General features: G+C 40.2%; 1 protein-coding gene across 6 annotated transcripts in view; it reads right to left on the reverse strand.

The window, feature by feature from the left end:
- The window catches only part of PDE8B (phosphodiesterase 8B), a 160,158-nt gene that overhangs the window by 51,496 nt on the left and 95,306 nt on the right, over nucleotides 1-13,356 (reverse strand). For all 6 annotated transcript variants that reach the window (XM_048849532.2, XM_075128518.1, XM_048849530.2 and 3 more), the window contains exons 4-6: nucleotides 12,051-12,110; nucleotides 10,218-10,275; nucleotides 6,008-6,096 (exon numbers count right to left, since the gene is read on the reverse strand). In XM_048849532.2, the coding sequence (XP_048705489.2) occupies nucleotides 6,008-6,096; nucleotides 10,218-10,275; nucleotides 12,051-12,110 (207 nt within the window). The remainder of the gene's footprint in view (nucleotides 1-6,007; nucleotides 6,097-10,217; nucleotides 10,276-12,050; nucleotides 12,111-13,356) is intronic.

Raw genomic sequence — 13,356 nt, forward strand, 5'->3', positions numbered from 1 at the left:
ACTGGAAACCAGTCTGGCTCACCTGTGTGTTAGCATGGTTAAAACAGATGTGTTATATTTATAAGAATGGGTTTAGTATTTGGACTTTATGAAATGTGTGTGAGTTGCTGCATTAATTAATCTCACTTATATCATCTCTATCCCATGTTATAAAGATAATATTTAAATGTTTTCTCTGTAACTACAAAGGTATTAGCTATGAAGCTGGACACCCCCTACAGTCAGGAGAGAAGCATTACCTAGTATGAATTACTAGTTTACCATAAAAGGTATCATTTCCTGCCCAACAAGAGAAGGCCTATTGATAACAGACGAACCATTGTAGAACATCAATGGACAAAAGACTTTGCCGATTGCTTCCCTCCCACCCCCATGAAGAGGGGATGTTCACAAACCCACATCCCACCACAGTTTGAACTCTGGGGGAAGGGAATAAAAATCCCTGATATGTATCACTATGCTGCTTGGAATTTGGAGAAGGCAACATTTCTAAGCTTAAACAAGGGATCCCCAAGCAGGTTAGCTTGGGTTGGATCTAAAGGACACACAGTTTGAACATTACAACAGCTTCTATTACCTTTTGAAGCCTATAACTGTAACTCATGTGTGTGTATGTTCACCTGCTTTAAACTTGCAAATAACTCATTTCTTTTTCCTAGTTAATAAATCTTTAGTTTATTATAGGATTGTCTACAAGTGGTGTCTTTGGTGAGAGATCTAAGGTACAACTGACTTGGGGTAAGTGACTGGTCCCTTGGGACTGGGAGCAATGTGAATATTGTTGTGATTTTTGGTATAAGGGAACATCCATAACAAAGGCAGGCTTGTCTGGGTGGCATGACAGATTGGAATGCCCAAGAGGGCTGTCTGTGACTCCATGTTAAGGCATTTCTAGTGCTTGAGGAATTCACACTTGATACTTGGCTGATGGAATCTACTTATAGAACACACAACCAGGTTGGGGTTTGTACCCTGGTTTGTAACAGTCTGCCCTGCGGTTGGCATCCATTTTCATGAGCCACTCTAGACAGCCTGACCCTGTTCTTTTACCCAAAGTGAGTTTAATGACAGTTATTCAGTGTTTTATGATGAATTCCTTCAAAAACACTAAGTTACTGGAAAAAAATCCTCCACTCTGAGAAATATGCACATCTCTGAGTCAGAAGCTGGCAGTAATGACGCCAGCACACAGAAATAGTTTACTTTTGTGTGACTATTTCATAACTATATAAATGTTGCCACAAAAGGATCTTGGTTTATGAGACTCAGGAATCTCTTGGCGTCAACTGGCAGCAGGCACTGCTGGGGGGGGCAGAGAGTTTTACAGGGATCCCTAGGGTCAGATACATGCATAGTAATTCACTGAAGGGTAATATGTGAGGTCTCTACCAAGAGCCAGTGGCCTACTGATCATAATAAATCACTGTGAAATGTATGTACAGACAATATTAAAGGAGTTACGTGTCTGTACAGAAAATTATTTTCTTGAGGCAGGTAACCAGAAGGTGGTGTGGGAGGGATAGCTCAGTAGTTTGAGCATTGGCCTGCTAAACCCAGGGTTTTGAGTTCAGTCCTTGAGGGGGCCATTTTAGGGATCTGGGGCAAAAATTGGGGATTGGTCCTGCTTTGAGCAGGGGGTTGGACTAGATGACCTCCTGAGGTCCCTTCCAACCCTGAAATTCTATGATTCTATGAGTCTATGACATGTCTCAGACAGGTTACTTTCAAGCAGGATGTAACAGATGCTTCTCTCTCTGTCTGGTCATGTATGTATTGGGCATTGCATATCTCACAATGGATGCTTGTTTGCATACTGAGCCAAATGCTAATCAAAAAATTGCAAAATCTTTGAGAGGAAATTTTACATCCTGAATCTTTCACTGAGGAGGCAAGCTGACAGCGTGACTTGTCTCATGAATGGAAGTTCACAGCCAAGCCTGGCTGTAAAACACTTCAAGGGCTTTGGGTGAGCATTGCTCTGTAAGACATGAAAGTATCTAGTTAAGCAAGTCTAGGTTCTAGAATGTGTTTTATGATTTTGATATGTAATCAACTGTTTCCAATATGAAAAGGAGTACTTGTGGCACCTTAGAGACTAACCAATTTATTTGAGCATGAGCTTTCGTGAGCTACAGCTCACTTCATCGGACGCATACCGTGGAAACTGCAGCAGACTTTATATATACACAGAGAATATGAAACAATACCTCCTCCCACCCCACTGTCCTCCTGGTAACAGCTTATCTTAATAATATTATTATATATAATATTAAATATAATATTATTAAGATAAGCTGTTACCAGCAGGACAGTGGGGTGGGAGGAGGTATTGTTTCATATTCTCTGTGTATATATAAAGTCTGCTGCAGTTTCCACGGTATGCGTCCGATGAAGTGAGCTGTAGCTCACGAAAGCTCATGCTCAAATAAATTGGTTAGTCTCTAAGGTGCCACAAGTACTCCTTTTCTTTTTGCGAATACAGACTAACACGGCTGTTATTCTGAAACCTGTTTCCAATATCTTTACTTGCAATCACTTGAATCTCTCTACCTTGTTAAATAAATTTACTTGTTTTCACTATAAACATATCTACGTGTTTAGCAGAGCAGTGATCTGAGGTGAAACACGTACTCAGTGCTGTATAGCTTCTTTGGAAGCAGCGATTCTGTGCATACTCCAAGTGTCCAGTGGAACAGGGTCTGGACACTCCAGGGAGATGCTTTGGCAGTTTGGGGTGCTCCTTTCACTAGCCTGTAAAGAGAGCACATGGCCTGAGTAGGCCTAGAGGTCAGGGCTTGTGTTGCCTGTGACTGATGGAGGCAGGGAGCTGACCCTCACCAGGCACAGACAAAAATTCCTCATGCTAAGGGTAGGTGGTAGTGAGGTGCCCACAACCCTGGTATATATACACATAATCTCACAACAAATTCCCCAAGGGTACCCAGGGTTGTGGGCACCTCACTACCACCTACCTATAGGTTATGTGGGTGAGTGTATATACAGATGTATATACACCCACCCACATAATCTATATATTATACACACACACACACACACACACACACACTCTATATTACAATAGTACATGAAACAATGAATTCACACTTGGATAATGTTAATCAATAATTTGGCTCCTGAACCACTGAGATCTGAGTATCACTGAGTTAAATGAAGCGGTCTCTGGGGGCTGATGTCTGCATTGGCCGTAGCAAACCAAAAAACGTTGCATCCAGGCATTAAGTGGCTTTTTGAGATCATTCTCAGTTAAAGTCATGGATTTAAAACCAGGTAGAGTCAAACTGAGAGGTGTGGGAAAGGTGTAAGATACACATCAGTAATATTCAAGTGGGTGGAAACAGGTTTAAGGGGGACTAAGTTTACGTAACTTATGCCTTACAAAGCAAGAAAATAGTGTAAATTCAAGTCCAGGGTCAGTCTGCTTTACCTTGTATCTTTTTACACCCTCATGTTAGGTGCTTGCCTACTACACACACGTCTTCTGGTTCCTCAGTGTTAGTTACAGCAACTTAGATCCACTTAGAGCTTGTCTACATGATGTAGCAGAGTGTGACAGGAGGGTGCAATTTGTAAAGCTTACTAAATTGCTGAGCTCTAACTGTCCCATGTAGACCCTGCTGATGAATGTAAAAAGGTACCAGTTTGTTTGAAACAGAGCTACATTAATGCAGTCTCTGTGGTCCAAATTCAGAGGGGACATTGAGGTGCAACTCACATTAAGTGGATGACAGTATCAACACAGTTTCTATTTGATTAAAGACTAATTGCTTTCCAAATTATTTCTTTTTAAGTTGAAGACATTTTTTAGAGTTATGCAGATGCAAAAAAGCAGTGCTTTAGTATTCATTTTGTTGTTATGGCTTGTAAAACTATGGAAAACTGAATGAGAAAGGGGAGAGCACAGCTCAGTTCCTTTAAATAATCTAGGTGAAAGAATATCAATAGATTTGGTAGATTAATTACCTCCAGAGACTAACACACTGGCTTCAAAGTGTAATGAGGACTTTAAGCTTTCTTTGGCTGATGGCTTTATTTTCAATAAAGCTGTAGAAAAATTTGATAATCAATATGAGTCATGTTCCCTGGATTTGGGAATTCAATTACTTATATTAATTATTAATACTGTTCATGCAGAGGTGTTCAGGCTGTATTAGTGTTCTGTCCTTGGGAGCTAAAACATATTAAAACATCCTGTTTTTGTACTCTTTAAACAAGCAGGATGTAATGATTATTGGAAAAGGAAACAAATGAAAACAGAACAGGAAGTATGAGGGCATGTTCAATGTGCTGACATGAAACTAATGCCTATTGACCTTTTCAATAATTCTTTGTTTCTTTATTCCTGTACATTCCAGACAAGTGCTAGAAGACAGATGCAAGTGCCTAGGAAGTTTTAAGCCTAAAGGGTGCAAAAAGACTAATTAGGTTGATTAATTAACTATCTGAGAATAGTTAAGTGGGGTATTTTCATGTATTTAGAGTTTCTGGCAGGATTCTGACTTTGCACATTGCTGGGCAATAGGTTTCTATTATCATAGTACATACGGAGTTTGGAGGTGGTAGTCTGAAAATTACACCAAATTATCTGGAAAGGTTTCCTTTTATACTGTCATTACAGATTATATTCCATTAGCCTTATTGCAGACTACAGATACTGTATATAGGCTATATTAAGCTTTTGGTAAAAGCTAAGTTTTCTATTACACTTATTTTGAATTCTGCATTCCTTTGCTTTCACACTGTAGCAACTGGCGTGCCCTTCCAAGCACCATCCAATAGCATGCATGTCTGTGCAAATTTCAAGGCCACCTCAAGATCCATTTGAAATCAAGGCCCTATAAGATCTCCATCTCAACAGCAAAAGTAGATTCTGCAAAGAGGGTCTGCTCCTGCTTCCCTTGACTTAGATCAGGGGTCTCAAACTCAAATGACCACGAGGGCCACATGAGGACTAGTACACTAGCCCAAAGGCCACACCACTGACCCCCCAACCTGCTGCCCTGGCCCCACCCCCACTCCACCCCTTCCGTGAGGCCCTGCCTCTGCCCCGCCTCTTCCCACCCCTTTCCTGCCCCCATTCCAACCCCTTCCCTGAAATCCCTCCTGCCCCCAGTGCATGCCGGGCCAAAGCCACTCTAGGTAAATACTGAGGGGGCGGGGGTGCCACGGGGAGCCTGCGGGCCACAGGAAATAACCCTGGGGGCTGCATGCGGCCCGCATGTTTGAGACCCCTGACTTAAATGGTGACAGATCAGGCCAATTAATGAAAGATGTTTATAGCATTCCCGTAGCGTGAACTCAAATTCACAGAAAAGATGTTCTTTTCCAGAGGTCACCACTGTAGATTACTCCTCTTCAATATTTTTGGAAAGATTAAATATTGTTTCTTTTCTGCTACAGTTTATTTATGAATTTCAACAAGTTTTTTATATACATAGATGATTGAGTATATATTTTGCACCCCCCTCCTCTCTGTTAAACTAGTTATAGTAAACAAAGCCTATAATGGAATACCATCACTGTGGGACAATTCCTTACAGAGGCCAAACTCTCACTGAGATCAATACAGGTTTGCCCAAATGAAGAATGAGTAAAAACGGAGTAAAAAGGCATCAGGATCTGGCTCTATAGTGTATGCACCATGTATACAAGACCAGACAAATTTCATATCAAACCCCATCCCACCAGCTGAATTGTACATTGCTCTTTCACACTATTTCTACTAGAATGATAAATATACAAACTGGCCTCACTCTGATCTATAGGGGGGACTTTAGCAAGGGGAGCTGCTCTGTGGCCTAAATTCACTATAAGCCATATCAAGGCAAGTGGGGCACAAAAACCCATCAGAACTGATGATGACAGATAATCACCTCTGACAGGTTTTCTTAATACAGAATGCACTATATGGAACCCACAAGGAGGCAGATGCACAAACAAGTAATTGGACAATAAAAGTTTATGTTCCTTTTTTTATGCTTCTACATACCGTAGTTTGAACTGTGACCGCACCTCCCCATGTTCTATTTGAATCAATTCATTGTAACAGGCAATTATGTTGCTATTCTCCATAAATCTCTGGAAAAGAATCAGAGACAGTACATGAAAAGTCTGATTACTTTAAAACCTTTATTTATACTTCTGTGCCTAGAAGCACTAATCTTTTGAACCTTTATTTGTACCCTTTGTGGCTAATGCTCTAACAATCTTTTCCACCGTATTGATTTTCTAATTGTCAAGACAGTAATGTACAAAGCAAGTGAGGTAATATGCTAAGTAACTGCACATTTTCTTGTTTGGTTTTAGGAAGCCAGCTAAATAGATAATTATAAAAAATAAAAACCTGATCCAGAACCTATATTCAAGGACTTTTCATATTGCATGTCCACCACTTATTTCTGAAAAGAAATGCAATTCCTGAGAAACATGTACAACATTCACATTAATACCAAATTAATCTATGATGAGCTCTGGCCTTCCACTTTATTCCAAGTAAACTCACAGTGGTCCAAAACTGACAAGGAGTAGGAAGCATAGTCTATGTCTGGTCTCACTGAAGTCCAAGGGACTCCTCAGAGTGAGTATGGCTGGTAGAACCTGGCTTATAAAGGATGCTTGAAGTACTGAGCACACTGACAGTGGTCAAGAAAAAGAGGATAGCAAAGGGTAATATCTGTACACTCCAAAAGTGAGAATAGTTTTGGTTTCTTTCCCCCACCCCCTCTCTGGCAAATACAGTGTCCAGTCCTACTCCCACTGAAGTCCAGAGAGTTTTGCCATGGACTATCAGGGGAGAAGAATCTGGCTCTTTGACTTCAGTTACAGTGAACTGTGGACTAGTAAAACTGTTGGAGAAGCTCTGAAACAACCATTTTATAAATGCTTGTACAGATTTTATTGTGTTCTCCACAAAGAACACTTCTCTAATGTTGTTAGTTTTGTGGAAGGACAGCTGGATTGAGAGCCAGCAGCCAATCCTTTGAAGAACATCAAAGGTCCTTTTTAGAGGAAGCTGTACAATTTAAAGGACAATTTACACTTTGCAGAATTTAAGACTCAGCCTGTTCAGTATTATCACATAAGGATACAATGCTGCAGAAGAAAATCAGATCAGCACTGATGAAAAGAACTGACAGAACCAGAAAGGGACACCCTGCGGAGAAAGACATATTCTGTTCTTTTATGGATGTGCAGCAGATTTATGCAATTAATTCATTAATATACTCATAATACTTTTGAGTATAAAAGGGAATCAGCACAAACATTTATTATACCAACATGAACACATGAAAGCCACTTAATTAAAAATTTAAAAAATAGCAAAAAATATACAGGAAAAAAAGAAGACTTCAGAAGGTATTCTGGAAGTGTTTCACCCCAAGAAGCAAGAATTGGAAAGCAATAGGTTTAGGTGACTTGGTTTCCATCAGTCTATGGCATAGGAAAAAGGTTCCTGGCCACTTTATGAAACAATGAACAGAAATAACTCCTAAAAGATGACTGTCCCTACATACAGTCCAGAAGATTTTCTGTCACTGTAGCAGCTATGCACTAGATGACGAACAAAATTACTCATCTTATAGGAACTGATCACAGAATCTATCGAAAGCAAACCCCAAAGGCAGTGATTCAATTTCATCGGATCAATAAAGATAATTTAAAGGTCACTTAAATGACAAAGATACAGAAAAACTCTTAAGCAAAAGTCCAGAATTATTCATCGCTACAGGACATAGACATAATATACTGTACTGTAGAAAATCTATTGATTAGGTGACAAAACTATTCCAAGAAGAGATTAAATCAGCTTTCAACAAGCCTTTGAGCCCAGTCCAGAACCCAAGGAAGTCAACAACAAAACTCCAGTAAATAATAATACAACAAACACCTACCTCTTTTATGGAGCTTTTCATCAGTAGATCTCAAAGCATTTTACAAAGGACTTCAGTATCATTATCAATAGCTTTACTGGGTGCAGGATTAAACCCGTCGTTAATTTTTTTAAAATTTACACATGTGCAAAAAACCCAGACAACCACCAGAACTAGCAGTAAGGTACACAAAACTGTCAAATAGTGTTTTTCCAAGAAAAAAATTAAGGAAGGATAGGTAAAAGGCAGGTGCTGCATGCCAATATCATAATGAATAGTGAAATGATAAATAAAGCTATCAAAAAGGGAAATAGTAAAAAGAGATACATATAATTTGAACAAAATGAATCTGTTTTTCCAAAAATTGATTTCATTCTTTTGCTGATAAAAATCTTAGTCTGTGTGTGTGCACAATGCTGATCTTTTCTCCCTTCAATGGATTTGGAGCCTGTGGATACCCATTCAAGCATGAAAAATTGCTATGCTCCCCTCTGCTTGTGACGGAAGTAGACTCTGATATCTGACATTCTAGAACTTGAAAACAATGCTGATAAGAAAGGTCATAATGGCAACATAAAGTATGTCAGGAAGATATTCAGTGGGATCCAGTCTTAACAAGTTGATGTTGGAAGTTGGTACTAATCAATAAAATCATGCTGACATACTGATTACAGCATTACAAATAATTAGGGCGATAAGGAGAAAATGATGTTCAACATTCAATGGTGATGACAACAGGCTAATGGATTATGTTAAATGATCATGGAGAAGTATCTAATTCATTTCTAAAAGGCAGAGGATCATGAAAGATTTATGATGACAATAATCTTTCAGAAAATTAGTCAAAGGAATTCCTTGCTTCATTTCCAATTTTTCTTCCCATCTGTTTTAAGAAGCCTTCCTGAACCCCCCTACCTTTGGTCTGGCCATGCAAGAGAAAGTGATTGCACCCACTTGCTCTCCTGCCTGAGGCAGGTGGGAGAGAACAGGTAAGGCTTTGGATCAACCCTCCCTTTTCACTATCCAGTACAGCTGAACTAGTGCAGGGAGGGTTAGATTGCTGCTGGTATAAGGCCAGCACAGGAAGGGAATGATGACTTAGAGCTGTGTGTCAGAGTCACCCAGAGTGCCTCCTGCAGCTACTTCTAGGGTGGTTATGCACCACCCTTGCTCAGGACTGCACATTACGTCACAATCTAGCCTACAGAGCATACGGCCTTGAACTCTTTGGACAAAATACTAGGCATTAGGAGAAAAGGAAACCTTGAGACAAAAATATTTAATACTAAAGAATGTGACTAAAAGAATTAAACTTTTTTTTAACAATACACTAAACTAAAAAGAAAATTAAAGTTGCAAATGTATGGGCTGACATCTGTCTTAGGTACTTATCTGCTTCCTTCCCCCCCCCCCCCCATTACCACAGCATCTGAGCACCTCAGTGTTTAATGCATTTAGCCTCACAAGACTCCTGTGAGATAGGGAAGTGCTATATCCCCATTTTACAGATGGGGACTGAGGTACAAAAAGACAGAGCCTTGCCCAAGTCACACAGCAAGTCTGTGGGAGAGCAGGGAATTGAAGTTGGGTCTCCAGAGTCCCAGGCTAGCACCCTAGCTCTTGGATTATCATCTCTTTCTTTACAGGGCTACTTTCTCAGTTCTCAGCTACACACGTGCCATGGAGAGCAAGAAGGCATAGATACCTTTTTCATCTTCCCTTTGTGCAAGCAATGTGGCAGAATCTAATACCCAGAGCACCAAGAGAGTTTGCAGGCCAAAGTGTCAATATCACACAACCAACCTGATTCAATCTCTACTGAAAACAATGGAAAGCTGCCTACTGATTTCAGTTAGAGTTGGATTAGGCCCCATTTGCCCCAGGTAGGTATGGGCTGCCAGCTAGAGGGATGAACAGATCTCCTGATGGCTAGAGTGCATGCTGTGACATGCAACACATACAAACCAGGGGTCCAAGCTGCTTCTTTTTCAAAGGAGCAGCAAAGGACACCCAACTGCACGATATTTATCCTGCCACCTGTCACAGGGAATTTTGCCCAGTCCAAAAGGAATTCATCTACCAACATTCCTGCTCCTTGTGGAAGCACTGGGTAGGTCTATAGGTTTTTCTTAGGGTGTATACTTAGACATTTCCAGTTAAACACAAAGGAACAGTGTTTGATGAAGTTATTTTCTCATCAATACAGTGAAGTTAACATGTGATACAAGCAAACTTGTGCTTTACATAAATAATTCATAAACTCATTTTTAGTTATAGAAAATTGAAGTGTTTGTAGAAATTATCCTGATTCTTTAGTAAATTACATACCCTATCAAAGCCTGCATGGAGAAGGGGAAGAACAGAGGTCTCTTCTTGGTCAGCAGATCTACAGCAAAGCAGAATATATCATCCAAAATGAAAACTAGGATAACTTGACAGTTATCTAAACAGACTGTAGGAAGAATAACATGGCACAAAATATAATCATAGTATATATCATGTAATCCATTTGCAGATGTAGCTCTTCCTGATGCGTATATTTAGATACCTACAGCAATGTACTAACTGTATGATATCATGACGGATATTGGGGGCAGTTACTATATTTTTTCATCACTATTGCAGCAAACCTGCTAGATGTTCAAGAGAAGTGCTGGCTCTTTTCAGCTAGAAAGAAGGGTGTTGTTTTTTTTTTTACAAAGAAAGCTAATATAAAGAGGATAGCGGTATACACAGAGGGGGGAAAAGCCTAAAGTTAGTTATTCATTAAAGAGTGGAAATGAACAATAAATCTTTTATATTTTATTTTGTTACAATTACCTGGTCACACAACTAGAAAACAAACAAAACTAGGTGGGGAAAATGATCTCGCTATTTCCTTTAGTTATACAGTATGCAGAGCCATGATTACATTTGACAAGATTGCCTTGGAATAATAATGCAATATAATTTGTATGCATCTCTAGAACTTTTAATTGAGCTCTTAGAAATTTCATGGGCTCTTCATTATTGTTCTGTTCCTTATCTTTGTTAGTAGTCCTCTCTCTCTTTTTCCCTTCAAGCTAATAACTAATATTAGTTGTGTTCCTCATAACAAGTCAAACCCTAAGTCCAATACTTAGGAAGGAATTCTGTGAGGTGCTATATGCCCTTAATTCCCCAGGAGCTTTCTGATTAAAGTGACAGCTAAGCTTGTTCGGCACCTTACAGGAGTTAATCAAATGCCTTACAGCCGGGGTTCGCAACCTTTTTCTTTCTGAGCCCCCACTGCTCCCCCCCAACATGCTATAAAACTCCATGGCCCACCTGTGCCACAACAACTGTTTTCTGCAGATAAAAGCCAGGGCCGGCATTAGGAGGTAGCAAGGAGGGCAATTGCCTGGGCCCCCATGCCACAGGGGGCACCACAAAGCTAAGTTGCTTAGGCTTCAGCTCCTGGTGGTGGCGCTCAGGGTCCCTGGCTGCAGTCCCAAGCAGCAGGACTTGGCTTTCTGCCCTGGGCCCTAGAAAGGCCGATGCCAGCCATGCTTGGCAGACCCCCTGAAACCTGCTTGCGACCCCCTGGTTGAGAACCACTCCCTTACAGGAAGAGGTCCTCAGTCCTTACTAAAGCGACACTCTCAATTGAAGTCAGTGGGAATTTTGTCTGAGTGAACTGTGTAAAAAAAGAGAGCAAAGAGTAAAGTCAGAGTAAAGACTTCAGGAAATGTTCCAGTGAACATGGGACCCTCCTTCTATCAAGCTACTGTTAAGTTTTCTTATATTTGTATTTCTTAGTCTCTCCTACTCCACCCTACCCCACAACCCCAAGATGTTATTGGCTACAACATTCTTTCTAAAACTTCCATCATAGCTTTCTATATTTTTCTGATATTTAGGCCATTATGTTATGACCCTCTTCAGTGAGAGAATGCAATAAGTTATAGTTTTGTCTGCAATCAGATAGAACAAATGAACCTACCACAAGATGACATCACTGATCTTTTTCTCTTCATGTAAAAACAAATACTCCTAGTGATAATATATTCCCCCCAAGCTACAAATAGTAGCTTGTGGCCTATGAGACCATGCATCACCATGCAAACATTATTACTGGTTGTATATAATAAGCATTTTCTTGAACAGAACAAAACTTTCACAAAAATATAAAGAAATACCTACATGCGGGGAACAACAGCAAGTATCACAGTGTGTTCTGATGGCTTTGTAGCACGGATTGACCTGAAAGAAGAAAAGTCCTGTGTTACACTATATCACGTCATGCTTTATTGACAACTTTGAATTTCTTCATCTTCTATATAACAGAAAATGAACAAAGCCTCAGAGAAGATTCTATAAGGTCAAGCCTGGAAAATGGTAGAGGACACCCAAAAAACATTTTTTGCACTTTATCCATTTCATTTTTGAGTGTTTAAGGATATTAGGTTCACATTCCCTCAATTCTGGGCCGAAAGCCCCAAAGCTTGGGAGAGCAGGAAGCTGCATCTGTCCAATCCAAGGGAACCTGGAGAAGCCTCTTCTTACCAATTTCATTTGGTTTGGATTCCATGGATGTGTGGATTGTATGGTGGGCTTGAAGGGGGAGCAGTCAGTCTAAATGGCATGGTCCCCATTTCCATTAGTTGACTGCCAAAAAAGAGATCTTGGTGGAAGATAAGAAAATGAAGCATTAACTCATCTACATTTCCTACTCCTATTAGTGGTATAGTGCAGAGGTGTGAAAGGTACGTCAATGGCAGCACAGCTCCTACAAGGAGCTCTTCTGCATGGTGGGAGGAAAGTACAGAGCACCAAGAGAGGCCAGCCCTCAACTGCCACAGCCCTGGATCCCTGCAGACAGAACATGCTTTTCCCCTCATAGACAAAGGATTCATGGGATCTCTAGTACCTGCCCCTTGTGCAAATCCTCAAACCCATCTATCATGATGGATTTGTTCCCAGCAGAATATGTGGACATCAAGATATCAGGGACACATTGACAAATTGGATGCTGTTCAGAGAAGAGCACACACAAAAAATATGGCAACTAAATTGTGAGGAAAGCTGAAACTACACACATAGCTTGGTTAAACAACTACTAGAAGGGTGGACAACCACAGTTTACAAATACGTGTAGAGTTAAACACCAGAGAGAGCAATTATTTAACATGGCATAAGAAGGTATAATTAGGAATGATGGTAAGAAAGTAATGGTAGAATCTAGGAGTAATGGTAAAAAGGGGAAAAAGTGTAGGCTGAATATTAGGAAAATTGTGATGTTAAACTGTGAAATAGTTTCAGAAGGAAAGTGGTGGAAGCCTCATTGCTTAGGACTTCAGAAAGTCGACTGAACACTAGAAAATGTACTTAAGGGAACAAGCCTGTTTTTACAGGGATAGGTACAGGGTAATCTGTTAGACCAGCTCTACTTTCCATAAATTGTACCATATGTGAACCATTACATAAATAGGCCTTTTGCTACTGGTCT

This window comes from Caretta caretta, chromosome 5 (assembly GCF_965140235.1).
Source record: "Caretta caretta isolate rCarCar2 chromosome 5, rCarCar1.hap1, whole genome shotgun sequence".
In the NCBI taxonomy this organism is placed as follows: domain Eukaryota; kingdom Metazoa; phylum Chordata; order Testudines; family Cheloniidae; genus Caretta; species Caretta caretta.